At 36.8% G+C, this 16,484-nt stretch overlaps 3 protein-coding genes across 3 annotated transcripts; 2 read left to right on the forward strand and 1 right to left on the reverse strand.

The window, feature by feature from the left end:
• The first annotated feature begins 5,951 nt into the window (after window positions 1-5,951).
• LOC111779114 (hyoscyamine 6-dioxygenase-like) lies at window positions 5,952-8,240 on the forward strand. Its single transcript, XM_023659185.1, has 4 exons — window positions 5,952-6,228; window positions 7,053-7,303; window positions 7,528-7,843; window positions 7,910-8,240. Exons 1-4 carry the CDS (start codon window positions 6,028-6,030, stop codon window positions 8,159-8,161), a joined length of 1,020 nt encoding a protein of 339 aa, XP_023514953.1. The 5' UTR covers window positions 5,952-6,027; the 3' UTR covers window positions 8,162-8,240.
• Window positions 8,241-11,579: 3,339 nt separating this feature from the next.
• On the forward strand, window positions 11,580-13,660 carry LOC111779209 (palmitoyl-monogalactosyldiacylglycerol delta-7 desaturase, chloroplastic-like). The gene is made up of 4 exons (XM_023659305.1): window positions 11,580-11,882; window positions 11,966-12,310; window positions 12,404-12,510; window positions 13,444-13,660. The coding sequence occupies exons 1-4, from the start codon at window positions 11,580-11,582 to the stop codon at window positions 13,637-13,639; spliced, it is 951 nt and encodes a 316-aa protein (XP_023515073.1). The 3' UTR covers window positions 13,640-13,660.
• A 1,964-nt stretch (window positions 13,661-15,624) lies between these two features.
• Window positions 15,625-16,241, reverse strand: LOC111779216 (ethylene-responsive transcription factor ERF098-like). Its single transcript, XM_023659313.1, has one exon. It carries the CDS (start codon window positions 16,083-16,085, stop codon window positions 15,648-15,650), a length of 438 nt encoding a protein of 145 aa, XP_023515081.1. The 5' UTR covers window positions 16,086-16,241; the 3' UTR covers window positions 15,625-15,647.
• Between the last annotated feature and the right edge of the window lie 243 nt (window positions 16,242-16,484).

Raw genomic sequence — 16,484 nt, forward strand, 5'->3', positions numbered from 1 at the left:
CTTTTTTTGTATCCGAATGACAATTAACTACTAAACTGTTGTGTTAACTATCTGATGATGCATAACTGGCCATCGTACGGGCCTTTACCTCAATGGATGAAAATTATTGGCAAATTGTTCGTGAAGTTGAGTCACACCCGTCATAGCTCCTTGTAGAATTATATTGTTAATTGTTACACTCTCATGAACACACGTCTATCCACAATACACGATATATATGCATGTCAACTATCACATTTATCATATAATTGAATCACAATAGGTTCATCAGTGGTGCCACTTATATTAAAACATCTTCGATAATGGATTTGCTCGTCTTACAACATCCTTAGTCTCAACCTAAGCTTAATTACGATTTTCTCGATCCGACTAGTTGATGCTTGAATCCCCGCCCTTCCACGTGCCACTAGAAAACCCGCTCGTATTAATTTATATTAATACTATATCACCGATACTTTTCAAAGTTTACGTCTTGTTTGATCCTAATTAAAACTTACGAAGGTATTAGATTATAACGTCGCGATCGTATTAACTACGACGATGAACACTAAGATGGAGGGGAGGAAGAATATCTCTGTAATATTAAATTGTTTTATATGTATGATTCTTTTTGTTCATCAAATATCTGAAATATTGAAGAAAGTTGGTAGGGACAAAGGATTCTTGTGGTCTCTTTCGTAGATGCAAACAACATTTATGATTGGGTCGAACAATCTCTCTCTCTGTTTCTTCCTCGCACATTCAAACAAAAATGATTGATGTGAAAAAGAAAAAAAAGGTCCTTTTTTTTTGTTCTACATTTAAGGAACAAGTGGAAATTTGAGACAAATTCCAACCCATTTTGTTTTTTTTTTTTTAACCATGGTTAAAGAATAACTCGAATAGAACCGGACTATATCTAAATGAGAGCGATCTCGAGCCTAAGATAATGGTTAAGAACGATGCTCTGATACCATGTTAAGAAGGATAGTTCTGATACCATGTTAGGAACGATAGCTCTGATACCATGTTAAGAACGATGCTTTGATACTATGTTAAGAATGATAGCTCTGATACCATGTTAAGAATGATGTTTTGATATCATGTTAAGAATGATGCTCTGATACCATGTTAAGAATGATGCTCTAATATACCATGTTAAGAATGATGGCTCTGATACCATGTTAAGAATGATGGCTCTGATACCATGTTAAGAACTATAGCTCTGATACCATGTTAAGAACGATAGCTCTGATACCATGTTAAGAACGATAGCTCTGATACCATGTTAAGAACGATAGCTCTGATACCATGTTAAGAACGATAGCTCTGATACCATGTTAAGAACGATAGCTCTGATACCATGTTAAGAACGATAGCTCTGATACCATGTTAAGAACGATAGCTCTGATACCATGTTAAGAACGATAGCTCTGATACCATGTTAAGAACGATAGCTCTGATACCATGTTAAGAACGATAGCTCTGATACCATGTTAAGAACGATAGCTCTGATACCATGTTAAGAACGATAGCTCTGATACCATGTTAAGAACGATAGCTCTGATACTATGTTAAGAATGATAGCTCTGATACCATGTTAAGAATGATGTTTTGATATCATGTTAAGAATGATAGCTCTGATACCATGTTAAGAATGATGCTCTGATACCATGTTAAGAATGATGGCTCTGATACCATGTTAAAAATAATAACTCTGGTACCATGTTAAGAATGAGAAACAGAAGTGGGATCGAAAGTACGAGAAACATGGGTGGAATTAAAAGTCCAAGTGTGGACTTTAGATCCCACTGGGACTTTCGATCCCAGTGGACTTTCAATCCCACACTCTGGGACTTTTGATCCCACCTATGTTTCTCGCACTTTCGATCTCACTTCTGTTTCTCATTCTTAACATGGTATCAGAGCTATCATTCTTAACATGGTATCAGNACAAAGGATTCTTGTGGTCTCTTTCGTAGATGCAAACAACATTTATGATTGGGTCGAACAATCTCTCTCTCTGTTTCTTCCTCGCACATTCAAACAAAAATGATTGATGTGAAAAAGAAAAAAAAGGTCCTTTTTTTTTGTTCTACATTTAAGGAACAAGTGGAAATTTGAGACAAATTCCAACCCATTTTGTTTTTTTTTTTTTAACCATGGTTAAAGAATAACTCGAATAGAACCGGACTATATCTAAATGAGAGCGATCTCGAGCCTAAGATAATGGTTAAGAACGATGCTCTGATACCATGTTAAGAAGGATAGTTCTGATACCATGTTAGGAACGATAGCTCTGATACCATGTTAAGAACGATGCTTTGATACTATGTTAAGAATGATAGCTCTGATACCATGTTAAGAATGATGTTTTGATATCATGTTAAGAATGATGCTCTGATACCATGTTAAGAATGATGCTCTAATATACCATGTTAAGAATGATGGCTCTGATACCATGTTAAGAATGATGGCTCTGATACCATGTTAAGAACTATAGCTCTGATACCATGTTAAGAACGATAGCTCTGATACCATGTTAAGAACGATAGCTCTGATACCATGTTAAGAACGATAGCTCTGATACTATGTTAAGAACGATAGCTCTGATACCATGTTAAGAATGATAGCTCTGATACTATGTTAAGAATGATAGCTCTGATACCATATTAAGAATGATGTTTTGATATCATGTTAAGAATGATAGCTCTGATACCATGTTAAGAATGATGCTCTGATACCATGTTAAGAATGATGGCTCTGATACCATGTTAAAAATAATAACTCTGGTACCATGTTAAGAATGAGAAACAGAAGTGGGATCGAAAGTACGAGAAACATGGGTGGAATTAAAAGTCCAAGTGTGGACTTTAGATCCCACTGGGACTTTCGATCCCAGTGGACTTTCAATCCCACACTCTGGGACTTTTGATCCCACCTATGTTTCTCGCACTTTCGATCTCACTTCTGTTTCTCATTCTTAACATGGTATCAGAGCTATCATTCTTAACATGGTATCAGAGCTGATATGAACCAAGAGACATCAATCATACAATATACTTCAATGAAGATGTGAAGAAAATGTTGTCAAAATTATCAAAAGAGATTGCAATTCATGTCACATTGAAGAGGAATGAAGTTTGATGGTTATAAATTTTGGGTGGGTTACAATATAGAGTAATTTAGAGTTATTGTATTTTAAGACTTGTTATTTAATTTCGGTTACATTTACATAATGGCTAATTATGGCCATAAAGTAGGAATGTTACAACTCTTGGAATACCTTTAGTAGTTTCATTTTTGAGGCTATATAAAGCCATGTATGTTGTATTTGTAAGGTAGACTTGGAAAATATATAAAAAGAAGCATTTGTGCTTTTCTTTAGCCAATGGCTAAGTTTCTTTGCAATTCTATGTAGTTTAGATTGCATGTAGAATCATTCAAGCTCGACATGATCAATCTTGCTTGTGGAGTGATTCGAATCTCAATCAAGTGTTCTTGCCTTGAGATATTCGATCAACAAGGTAATCCGAATCTTATTCCCCTTGTATTGATTCCTTATCTTATCATTTGGTATCAGAGCTTCAGGCTCAAGATCGGATATATGTTTCCTTTGCGTTTCTTTTCAATTTGATTTTTATTTATTTTCATCTTTTTAGTTTTTAATCGACCCAGAGTTCAAAATTCAATCTTTGCTCTATTTAAAATTTTGAGAGGTGAGAATGAGAGCTTCATTTGTGTAAATGAGTGTAAAAAGAGTGGCCTAAAATTCCTTGAGCGTATACTCGTGAGAGAGTGTTGTGAGGTCCTTCGTATTTCCATAACTTATTTTTTGCAGCAAAGTTACACAAATAGATTCGAGGACGAATCCTCTTGAAGAAGTGGAGAATGATATGAACCAAGAGACATCAATCATACAATATACTTCAATGAAGATGTGAAGAAAAGGTTGTCAAAATTATCAAAAGATGTTTCAATTCATGCTACATTGAAGAAGAATGAAGTTTGATTGTTGTAAATTTTGGGTGGGTTACAATTTAGAGTAATTTAGAGTTATTGTATTTTAAGACTTTTTATTTAATTTCGGTTACATTTACATAATGGCTAATTATGGCCATAAAGTAGGAATGTTACAACTCTTGGAATACCTTTAGTAGTTTCATTTTTGAGGCTATATAAAGCCATGTATGTTGTATTTGTAAGGTAGACTTGGAAAATATATAGAAAGAAGCATTTGTGCTTTTCTTTAGCCAATGGCTAAGTTTCTTTGCAATTCTATGTAGTTTAGATTGCATGTAGAATCATTCAAGCTCGACATGATCAATCTTGCTTGTGGAGTGATTCGAATCTCAAACAAGTGTTTGAGATATTTGATCAACAAGAATCATTGAAGCTAGACATGATCGATTTTGCTTCTGGAGTGATTCGAATCTCAAACAAAGTGTTCTTGGCTTGAGATATTCGATCAACAAGGTAATCCGAATCTTATTCCCCTTGTAGTTGATTCCTTATCTTATCAAGAGCTATCATTCTTAACATGATATCAAAACATCATTCTTAATATGGTATCAGAGCTATCATTCTTAACATAGTATCAGAGCTATCGTTCTTAACATGGTATCAGAGCTATCGTTCTTAACATAGTATCAGAGCTATCGTTCTTAACATGGTATCAGAGCTATCGTTCTTAACATGGTATCAGAGCTATCGTTCTTAAACATGGTATCAGAGCTATCATTCTTAACATAGTATCAGAGCATCATTCTTAACAATAACTAAGAAAGACGGACATGAAACTTACTATTATATCAACAAAGTGCACTTTTCTTTTCGATGGCTCTATCATAGAATCTTCCTAATCCAACCTGTTTTACTTGGATCAATTTTATGTTGACTGACCTCTTAAATTTTTTTTGAAATGCACGTGAGTAATGACAAAATATATCAGAATGCTTCGTGTTTTAGGAATAGTCAGAAAAATTAAATTATTATAAAGTTTAAAATACAGAGACTAAAACGAACATTTTTTAAATTTGTTTAATGAATTAGGATTGATTGCAATTAATATTTGTATCGAGAACTTCAAACACATAAATTAATTAACCGACTTGCCTCCAATAAAATATTGCTTTTTTATTTTTTCTTTTCCAAAAAAATAATATTCTTTTTAATTGGTCCTGAGAATATATATATATATATATTTGTAATATAAAAATTATATATTTTTTAAAAAGTTGCGCCGAAAACTTTTGACAAAGAGCCGACGTTAGAGCATATTTATTATATTTTATTTTCCAAATAAATAAACTAAAAAATAAGAACATAAAAACAAAAACGTAAAATTCTCGATATCGATCCTTATAATAAAATAGAAAATTTCACAGAATCGGGATTGAAATAAATGGCGAATATGGTGACAAAAAAAGCTTTCTGGATTCCGGTCCCATCCCATAGACAGATGCCTAAGTAAATACGGGATACTATCTTTTTTGGCTTACTCTCTTTTACGGGCTTTTCCGTTTTCCACACCCTTGTAAATAATGTTTCATTTTCTTCTCCAATCAACGTAAGATCTCACATGAAATCAAGTAAATTTTTGAAATAGAGACGAAAACGTGCCAAAAAAGATAACAAAGCCTCAAAGGTTCTATCCCATATTCTGATTTGGTTATCTCGACATTGATAGCACTACTATCGTCAATCTCTAAAAGGCCTACAGAAGCATGCCCCACTAATACGAGTACGCCGATTACCCTCGATCAATCATGCTTAAAATCATCATAGCCTCTCCATCGCAGACCGACCATAGAACCCTAATCGAACCTCTCAGCTTCATGCACACACCTGCTGTATTCCGCGCAAATTTGACCTAGTTTCCGAGAAAAAAGGTATATAATATTGGGGCAAGTTGGGATTAATATAAGTGTTGTGGTGCAGCAAGTTGGGTGATTATTTAATGGCATAGCTGAGTAGTATATAAAGGAGGAGCTTCATCACCTCTCTCTATCTCAAACCTTCTTTTCAGTGCAAAATCAAATACAAATCATGGGAGAGGTCAAGTTCGTGTCCAATTGGGAGGGTGTTCAATCTGTACCACCAGATTATGTCTATCCCCCGGAGAAGAGGCCCGGCAACGTCGTCGTTCCGATGGCCAACACCATTCCCGTCCTCGATCTCTCTACCCGTGATCGACCTCTTCTCGTTCGTAAAATCCTCGATGCTTCTCAAGAATTCGGATTTTTTCAGGTTTCAATTCTCTCTTTCGTGTTCTTCGATACTTCTGATTCTTTTTCGATTATGATTGATTGTTTCGTTTCTTTTTGTTGTTGTTACGTATCGAACTATTTTGTTTTCGTCTCGTGAAATTCGAGTTGGGTTTTTAGAATTTTGATAATGTAAATGTTCAACGACCCACCTATATTGATCTAAATATAATTTACTTAATTAAGACATATATGGTAACGGTTCAAGCCCACCATTAGTAGATATTGTCTGTTTTTGCCTGTCACGTATCATCGTCAGCTTCACGGTATTAAAACGTGTCTGCTAGAGAGAAGTTTTCACACCCTTATAAGAAATGTTTCGTTCCAGACTCCAACCGACGTGGGATCTCATATATATATATATATATATATATTACCTTTTTGCTTGGGAATATGTCTCTTTTTCCCCTTTAGTTTCTAGTGTTTGTATGAATATGCCTTGGAAACTTACCTTTTTTACCATAATTTTGTAAAAAAAAATTAAAATTAAAAAAAACCCAATATATATTTTAACTATTTTCATCGAAGATTTTAATATTTTAGGTAGACGACGGATCGTTTTCAAATTAGGTCAGAATATAACTGAAGCTTAACCGTTAATTTTTTTCCGATGAACTTTGTCACATCCAACCATTATTTTCGGTGAAAGATTGCACATGAATATAATTAATTCAACTTAAAAGCTAAATGTCAACTCTATTTAAGATTCAAAAGCGGGCAATAACATTGAATAATACTATAATTCATAAATTTTCAAATGTTTCGGTCTCGAGAATATATGACCTAATCAGTTAATTCTTGTTTTAGGTGATAAACCACGGAGTGTCGAAAAGGGTATTAGAGGAAACGACGAGGATATTCAAAAAATTTCACGCGATGTCGGGAGCTGAGAAGGCGAAGGAATGCTCGAGAGACCCGAACAAAAGTTGTAGGGTTTACACGAGTAGTGAGAATTATAGGAAGGAACAAACTCACTGTTGGAGAGATGCTTTGATCTTCAACTGCCATCCTTTGGACAAATATGTTCATTTTTGGCCTCAAAATCCCCCAAAATACAGGTAAAATTACATATATACCCTTTCCATTTTTACTAATTATCAATAATCTTTTTTAATTTTTAATTTTTTTATTTATAAATATAAAATTATTTTAAAATATCACATAATTATTTATAAGCTCATAATTTTTTAAAAAAATTGAAATTAATTATTGAAAAATAATTCAAGATAATTAATCGTCATTTTAATAAATATTTAATTATGATATTGTTGACGTATTGCAGAGAAGTGGTCGGAGCGTATTGTGTTGAGATGAGAGCGTTGGTTTTGGAGATATTAGAACTCGTAAGCGAAGGATTGGGACTCGGGAGAGGATACTTAGGGGGTGAAATGAGTGAAAATCCGTTGATGTTAGTTAACCATTACCCACCGTGTCCAAACCCGAGCTTGACCTTGGGATTGAGCCAACATTGTGATCCAAGCCTCATCACCATCTTGTTTCAAGAGGTCAATGGCCTTCAAGTTCTCAAGGATGGTCAATGGATTGGCGTTCATCCTATCGATAACGCGTTTGTTGTTAACATTGGCTTCGTTCTACAGGTACGTTTAAAGTGAGTTTGACCCGTGTTTCTTTGAAGATTTACTTATATGATGGTTGTTACGTAGGTGATTAGTAATGGGAAGCTAAAAGCAGCAGAACACCGAGCCGTGACGAACGCGAAAATATCTCGACAAAGCCTAACGTATTTGGTGTATCCAAAGGATGAAGTGACTATGGAACCAGCAAAATGTTTGATAAATGAAGCCAACCCTCCACGATATCGAGCCCTCAAGTTCAAAGACTTTCAACGAAACTACCTACCAAGGGCTAGCGATACCAAGGCGGTGATGGAGTGTATTGGCTCCGATCGCTCTTAAAATTGTTTCGTTTTCTATGTTGAGTAATACCTTATTTCACGATGTAAACAAAAATATCGTATAGTATCATCAAATAACATATTCCGTTAGAAAAAATGACACTTTACGAATCAAATCGACTCAAGATTTACATTTTTACCGTTGTACTTTTCGTGTTTGGGGCATTTTGTGTCATAGGACGACATGTCGAAAAGTTATTTAGATTTTTGTGCTTTAAGTAGGTACAAGTCTTTGAACTTTAAAGCTCTCGTCTCAACCGTGCAACATGAAGTTCCATCTAAAAACAGAAAAAAAAATAGAGTCGTACATATAATAACACTCAATAAACAACTTACGTGTAGGGTGAGACGTGCTGTTCACATAGACTCAATGACACCGCGTGTGTGACATCCCACACCGAAACACCATTTATAAAGGTGTGGACACTTCTCCTTAGTAGTCGTGTTTTAAAAACCTTGAGAGTAAGCTCGAAAGGAAAAGCGAAAGAGGACAATATCCACTAGCGGTGGGCTTGGACCGTTACAAACGGTATCAGAGCCAGACACCGGACGATGTGCCAGCAAGAAGGTTGTTCTCCGAAGGGGGGTGGACACGAGGCAGTGTGCCAGCAAGGACGTTGGTCCCGGAGAGGGGTGGATTTGGTGGGGATCCCACATCAATTGGAGAAAAGAACGAGCGCCAGCGAGGACGTTGGGCCCTAAAGAGGGGTGGATTGTATATCCCACATCGGTTGAGGGGAGGACAAAACACCGTCTATAAAAGTGTGGAAACCTCTCTCTAGTAGACGCGTTTTAAAAACCTTGGAGGGTAAACCCGAAAGGGAAAGCCAAAAGAGGACAATATCTGCTAGCGGTGGGCTTGGACCGTTACAATGGTATCAGAGCCAGAGATCAGACGATGTGCCAGCGAGAAGGCTGTTCCCTGAAGGGGGAGACACGAGGCGGTGTGCTACTAAGGACGCTGAGCCCCTAAAGGAGGTGGATTTGGTGGGGGTCCCACATCGATTGGAGAAAGGATCGAGTGCTAGCAACGACGCTAGTCCCTGAAAGAGGTGGATTGTGATATCCCACACCAGTTGAGGGGGAGAACTAAACACCCTCTATAAAAGTATGGAAACCTCTCTCTACTAGACCCGTTTTAAAAATATTGAGGGTAAGCCCGAAAGGAAAAGTCCAAAGAAGGCATGGTAGCTAGCAGTGGACTTAGGTCGTTACATCACGTAAGAAGAAGAATAAATAAGGGTTTATGTTGGTTTCGAGGAATTTTACATCAATCAGGTATGGGCTAGAAAAAAATTTAAGAGTTACGATTAAACGAGAAATTTCATATTTATTTAATAAAATATTAATTATTAAAAAAGAAGGTTAATTTAACCGGAAAACGAAAAGCTCGTTTTATAATGTTCAAATAATAATTTGATTATCGAGTTAATCATCTAGATCAGACATAAACCGTTTAATAAAATTTGGATTAAGCATGTAACGATCTTAACATTTTGATTCGATCATGCTACCTACGTTTCAACTGCAAAACCAGTTTAAATTTTTTCAACGTGCTTTGTCTCGGTTCACGTGATTCTCAACGATATAAATAGTGAAGTATGTATGAGTTGCCATTAATGGTAACATATCTTAAATTTATGAAGGTGACCTAATAAGTCAGCCATAACCATTTCCTTCACCAACAGAATGGAGAGGGATTTAAGATATTTGACTGTATATGCAACAAACACTGTGACATTAATGTCATAGAATGAACGAATTCACATGTATCTACTCAATTATGACCACGGGATGCGTTCAAACACGGGCCGACTTATCTTTTGTAACAATCTATGTCAAGATTCGGGATGGCTCCAACATTTTCCTATGACATGATCACGTTACCCACCTTCTCGTTTCTTAAGAGCGGAGACTATCCTTACAGACCAATATGAGTCATTCCAACATGTTTTGTCAATTATGACAATTACTACGATGGGATGCGTTCAAACACGGGCCGACTTATATTTTGTAACGATCTATGTCAAGATTCGAGATGGCTCCAACATTCCCTTATGACATGGTCACGTTACCCACCTTCTCGTTTCTTAAGAGCGAAGACTATCCTTACAGACCAATATGAGTCATTCCAACATGTTTTGTCAATTATGACCATTACTATGATGGGATGCGTTCAAACACGAACCGACTTATCTTTTGTAATGATCTATGTCAAGATTCAGGATGGCTTCGACATTCCCCTATGACATGGTCACGTTACTTGCTTTCTCATTCCAACATGTCTTGTCTTCACTCACATGTTCAGTCATTTCAACATGTCTTGTCTTCACTCACATATACTATAAAATTTCTATAATTGAGCCACCAAAAAAAGACGGTGCACCGATTGATATAGGTGGGTCCCAGTTCATTTATTTACCATTCTAATTTTTAGGATGGAATTAAATTCCTGCATTGTACATTAAATATTTGTCATATAACCCTCACTTTATCTTCTTAAAATTTGGTCCAATAAACTCTTTTAATATATTTAATTAATTATTCGAAAATTCTAATTTTAATTAAAATTTTAAACTACGAATTTTATTAATTTATAATAGAGAAAATATATGAAATTTTGAAAAAAAAAATAGAGATAAAAATACAATTTAAATTAAATAGTGATAGAAAAAAAAATTATTATTTTTCTATTTCAACTGTCATTGCCTTAGTCTATTAATAAAATGGACCATAGTTACACCAATGTGCCCATGTTTTATTATTCTAACTTAGAACAATTGATGGTTCTCGAACGACCCATGCTTGAGCTTTAATTATTTTTCTTAATATTGATGTCGAGGTAATGGCTCAACCGATGGCCATGCTGTTGAGAATAATGGTTCATTCACGTAACGTAAGTGTTAGAATCGACTTTGATTTTAGTTTAGAATTAAACAAAACTGAACGTTGATATAAGTATTACAAGCAAGTGGATTCTTCACGAGTTGTTTGTAATTATAGATGGGCCAAAAGTTCTTCCTGTAATTACGTTTACCGTAGCTACCCATTTGGTCAAGTTCCCAAAATGGTACCCGAATCAGCTACAAAAGTCATGATCACTCATACAAATCAAAAAACACAGTGGGATATAACGATTTGGATCAAATCATTTGTAACAATTATAGAGTGGGATATAACCGTGTTATTCGGATAAGACACCAACTTTATTCATATACTATAGACTCTTTAAGTTATTACTTGAACATAATTCTAAGGTTGGTGTTCGGGGCGATACAACATCCAACCATCAGTTCATAAATGTTGTGGTGAATGTGGTTGGAGACTTTGGGATTATAAACAAATATTTGAGCTAGATATTTGTCACGCTTCACAAGTATAAATGCACCATTACGAGCCCTCAACGAATACAAACCCTAATGGAAGCAACCAAACAAGAGCCAAAGGATATGGTGATCAACTCTCCTCCAAGCCTCTTTAGGAGGAAAAAGTGGACCAAGTTGGATAAAAATCTTGCTTTGGTCTTTCTAATTTTGCATCTTCTTTGCGTTTTCGCACCGTTTTGTTTTACTTGGGGTCGTTTCTTTCTTGCTATACTATTAGCCAATCTAACAGGTATAGGTATTAGTGTTTCGTATCATAGAAATCTCGCACATCGAAGCTTCAAACTCCCTAAATGGCTCGAGTATTCACTTGCTTATTGTGGAGCTCACGCACTCCAGGTTTGGTTTGATTGAATCCTTACTATGATTAAGCTGAATTTCTCCCGAGCATTCTAAATATCTATTACGTTTTTTAATTTCAGGGTGATCCGATTGATTGGGTGAGTACACACAGATGTCATCATCGATATGTTGATTCGGAACGAGACCCACATAGTCCTATTTACGGATTTTGGTTTAGTCAAATCGCGTGGCTTTTTGATTCGTATAATTTGACCAAAAAAGTGTGTCCAAACTATAATACTTCTCAAAAGATTGAAAGAAGCAAGTTTATGTCGTTCATGAAGCATGGATATCCAGACAATGTCAATGACTTGTTGAATCAATCCTTCTATAAGTTCATGCATAGAACATATTTTCTTCATCCACTAGCTCTCTTGGTATTGTTGTATGCTATTGGAGGAGCTCCTTTTATCATATGGGGAATGGTAAATTACTCTCTTTTTTACCTCTTTTTCGAACCCTTTTTACCAAATATTGTAGTAACAAAAATCGTTTTTGTTTTTCTTAACTATTCGTAGTCGGTGAGGTTCGTACTAAGCTTGCACATAACATCTATGGTAAACTCAGTATGTCATATCTGGGGAAAGCAACCATGGAACACGGGAGACATGTCGAGGAACAATTGGTAAGATACTTCTCTCCTTATAGTTGCTCATTAACCTACCGAGCAGAGAGTGTCTATTTAAACAGTGAATGAAAAAGGGAGTGGAGAGAAATTTCTTCTCGGTTATCTAAACGGGGCTGAGGACGGGAACTATCCCCTACTCTTAAATTTCCGACCCACCTCACTAGAAGGGAGTGGAGAGATATTTCTTCTCGGTTATCTAAACGAGACCGAGGACGGAAATTATCCACTACTCTCAAATTCCCGACCCACCTCACTAGAAGGGAGTGGAGAGAGATTTCTTCTCGGTTATCTAAACGGGGCTGAGGAAGGAACTATCCCCTACTCTCAAATTCCCGACCCACCTCACTAGAAGAGAGTGGAGAGAGATTTCTTCTCGGTTATCTAAACGGGACTGAGGAAGGAACTATCCCCTACTCTCAAATTCCCGACCCACCTCACTAGAAGAGAGTGGAGAGAGATTTCTTCTCGGTTATCTAAACGGGGCTGAGGAAGGAACTATCCCCTACTCTCAAATTCCCGACCCACCTCACTAGAAGAGAGTGGAGAGAGATTTCTTCTCGGTTATCTAAACGGGGTCGAGGACGGGAACTATCCCCTACTCTCAAATTCCCGACCCACCCCACTAGAAGGGAGTTGAGAGAGATTTCTTCTCAGTTATCTAAACGGGGCTAAGGACGGGAATTATCCCCTACTCTCAAATTCCCAACCCACCTCACTAGAAGGGAGTGGAGAGATATTTCTTCTCGGTTATCTAAACAGAACTGAGGACGGGAACTATCTCCTACTCTCAAATTCTCGACCCACCCCACTAGAAGAGAGTGGATAGAGATTTCTTCTCGGTTATCTAAACAAGGCCGATGACAGGAGTTATCCCCTACCCTGAAATTCCCGACCCACCTCACATATTGATTATTTGATATGTTTTTATAGGTTGGTGGCTTTACTTACGTTTGGAGAAGGATGGCATAACAATCACCATGCATTTGAGTACTCAGCAAGGCATGGTCATGAATGGTGGCAGATTGATTTTGGTTGGTATATTATTAAGCTTCTTCAAGTCATTGGATTGGCTACTCATGTCAAATTGCCTTCTGAAAACTACAAGCAAAGGTTGGCTGCCGATTAAGATTACAATGATCCTTAAAGATTTGAGAATGTTTAATGAAGATTTAAATATGATTGTTGTTTGAAACATCGTGTAATCCAATCATATATTAACGTACGATCTTATTATGGTGTCGTTTAATGTATGAACGATCGTATTGTTCTATCTTAAAACGATAATAGTTAATATAGTACGATGTAATGTTTCGTATGTACATGAATAGTTTGAATCTGATCAACTATAAATTTTTGAGATGCTACATCGGTTAGAGAGGGGAACGAATCATTTCTTATAAGGGTGTGGAAACCTCTCCCTAGTAGACACGTTTTAAAACCGTGAGTATGACGACGATATGTAACAGACTAAAACTGACGAAATCTGCTAGCAATGAGCTTGGATTGTTACTAATGGTATCAGAATCAGTCACCTGATGGTGCAAGACAGCAAGACCCTCTCCATAGCAGACATGTTTTAAAATTGTGAGATGACGACGATATATAACAGGTTAAAACGACACGTTACATGGATGGCAAAATGAAAAAAGGCACTATAGCCTTGTGTTGATCTGTGAGGGAGGAGTAGTTAACGTGACCGATGGTCGACTTTTTGGCACTATAGCCTACCACCTCAGATATCACATCTACATTTTAATACTCGTTTAACGATCTCGAGACACATGTTGTAATGTCTCTAGAACATTTTTAGGTCCGTGGCAGACTTTCGTTAGTCGAGAAAGAAGAATTCAATAGAAAAAAGGGTCACTTTCTTTCTTTTGGTTTGACTTTTTCAAATCCATTGATGGTGGTGGTTGGTCAATATGTGTGTCCTTTGAAAAATTATTAGAATTTCAAATGATTGTTTATGTTTCTATGTTTGACACTTCACCTCATCATTACCATTTGTTTAGATAAATTTTCATTTTTTTCTTTTTAAGTTTGGTAAATTATGATTTTGCATGAGGTGACGAGTGACGGGTGACGGGTGACGGGTGACTTTTCTTTCACTCTCTCTCGTTCTGTCGTCTCCAGCATTGTTTTTGCTTGTCGTAGTGTGAGATCCCACATCGGTTGGAGAGGAGAACGTGGTGTAGAAACCTCTCCATAGTAGACGTGTTTTAAAACCATGAGACTGACAACGATGCATAATAAGTCAAAGAAGATAATATCTACTAGCGGTGAGCTTGTGTTAATAGTATTAGAGTCAGACGTTGGAACCCCAAGAGATGTGGGTTGTGAGATCCCACGTCGGTTGTAGAGGGGAACAAATAATTTCTTATAAGGGTGTGGAAACCTCTCTCTAATAGACGCGTTTTAAAGATGTGAAGCTGACGGCAATACGTAACAGGCAAAAGTGGACAATATCTACTAGTCCTCCCACTCTCGTCCTCCCACATCGGTTGGAGAGGAGAATGAAACATTCCTTATAAGGGTGTGAAAACCTCTCCATACATGAGACTGACGATGATACGTAACGGGCCAAAGCTGATAATATCTACCGTGGGCTTGGGTTGTTACAAATAGTATTAGAGCCAGACGTTGAGCCCACAATGGATCAAAGCAGATAATATCTACTAATAATGGGCTTGGACTGTTACAAATAACAAAACATGTTTTATAATTTCTATTTAGTAGACACATTTTAAAACCATGAGGCTGACGACAATACGTAACGAGCAAAAGTGGACAATATCTCTTAGCAGTGAGTTTGAGCTATTATACGTAGCTTCCTCCGTCTCTCTCTATTCTCCTTATCTCACTCTCGTCCTCCCATCTCTATCGTACTAATGGAAAAGGTCAAATGGTCAAATTTGACCCACGTGCTCTGAACTATGTAATATATTTATTATATTTTTCGCTCGTGTAATTCGAAACTAAAAATTTATATTATTCTAATTTGACCCACATTGTCTGAATTATGTTCCTAATTTTTAGAACAAATATATATATTAATAATAATAATAATAATAATTTACCAACATTATCAAATAAAGTTTTTTTTTTTTTTTTTTGGATCAACATTTCAAAATTCTTCAGTTCTTCCGATTGAATCCTTCATCGTCCGATTGCAAAAGCTCTTCCAAAACCTCATTATCCAAATACTCCAACTCAATCACATCGTTGGATCCATGGCTCCCATTGCTGCCGGAATAATTCCCAGAAAACGCCGTCGATGAAGACGGCGCCGCCGTAGAACCACCAAACGCCGCCTCAGAATTAGGGTTTCCACTTTGGTACTCATTCGGGAAATTGAGAATCGCTAAATGCCCTCTGAACGCATACGCCGCTTGATCGTACGCCCTCGCTGCTTCCTCCGCCGTGTCGAACGTTCCTAGCCAGAGCCGAGCGCCATTCCTGGACGGATCTCGAATCTCCGCCGCAAATTTCCCCCATGGCCGCCGCCGTATTCCTCGGTAACGAGCTTCGTTTGGCGATTTCTTTCGTTCGTTTGTGGGCCTTTTTCCTTCCATTTTTTTGCTTCTCTGGGTTGTAATTATTAGAGTGTGAAACAGAGCAGATTTTGATTTCAAAAATGGAGGCAAAATTAGTAGAAATCTGTGGGATTTATATTGGAATTATATATTGTAGAAATCAAGTCAGCCATGTTTGAATGTTGAAATTGTCTTATTTTGAGAGGGAAGCTTCTGGGAAGATCAATTCATTGATTCCTTTTAACTTTACTGCATTCATTTTCAGCCGTCACCCAAGAACGATTACTACTTGTTTTCGCCTCCTATTTCATTTATACCCATCCGTTGTAGAGAAGAGCGAATATACGTAATGGGCCAAAGCGGTAGGTCTTGGCTATTACAAATGGTATTAGAGTCTGAGCAGTATGTGAGAACACTAGGTCCCCACTGAGATGGATT

The sequence above is a fragment of the Cucurbita pepo genome, chromosome LG17 (genome assembly GCF_002806865.2).
Source record: "Cucurbita pepo subsp. pepo cultivar mu-cu-16 chromosome LG17, ASM280686v2, whole genome shotgun sequence".
Taxonomy (NCBI): Eukaryota; Viridiplantae; Streptophyta; class Magnoliopsida; order Cucurbitales; family Cucurbitaceae; genus Cucurbita; species Cucurbita pepo.

Excerpts from the sequence above, each read along its gene's own strand:
- LOC111779114 (XM_023659185.1), top strand. The coding sequence starts at position 6,028 with ATGGGAGAGGTCAAGTTCGTGTCCAATTGGGAGGGTGTTCAATCTGTA. Across the intron at positions 6,229-7,052 it reads AAGAATTCGGATTTTTTCAG|GTGATAAACCACGGAGTGTC; the intron begins GTTTCAATTCTC and ends TTCTTGTTTTAG. Across the intron at positions 7,844-7,909 it reads ACATTGGCTTCGTTCTACAG|GTGATTAGTAATGGGAAGCT; the intron begins GTACGTTTAAAG and ends GTTGTTACGTAG.
- LOC111779209 (XM_023659305.1), top strand. The coding sequence starts at position 11,580 with ATGGAAGCAACCAAACAAGAGCCAAAGGATATGGTGATCAACTCTCCT. Across the intron at positions 11,883-11,965 it reads GTGGAGCTCACGCACTCCAG|GGTGATCCGATTGATTGGGT; the intron begins GTTTGGTTTGAT and ends TTTTAATTTCAG. Across the intron at positions 12,311-12,403 it reads CTTTTATCATATGGGGAATG|TCGGTGAGGTTCGTACTAAG; the intron begins GTAAATTACTCT and ends AACTATTCGTAG.
- LOC111779216 (XM_023659313.1), bottom strand. The coding sequence starts at position 16,085 with ATGGAAGGAAAAAGGCCCACAAACGAACGAAAGAAATCGCCAAACGAA.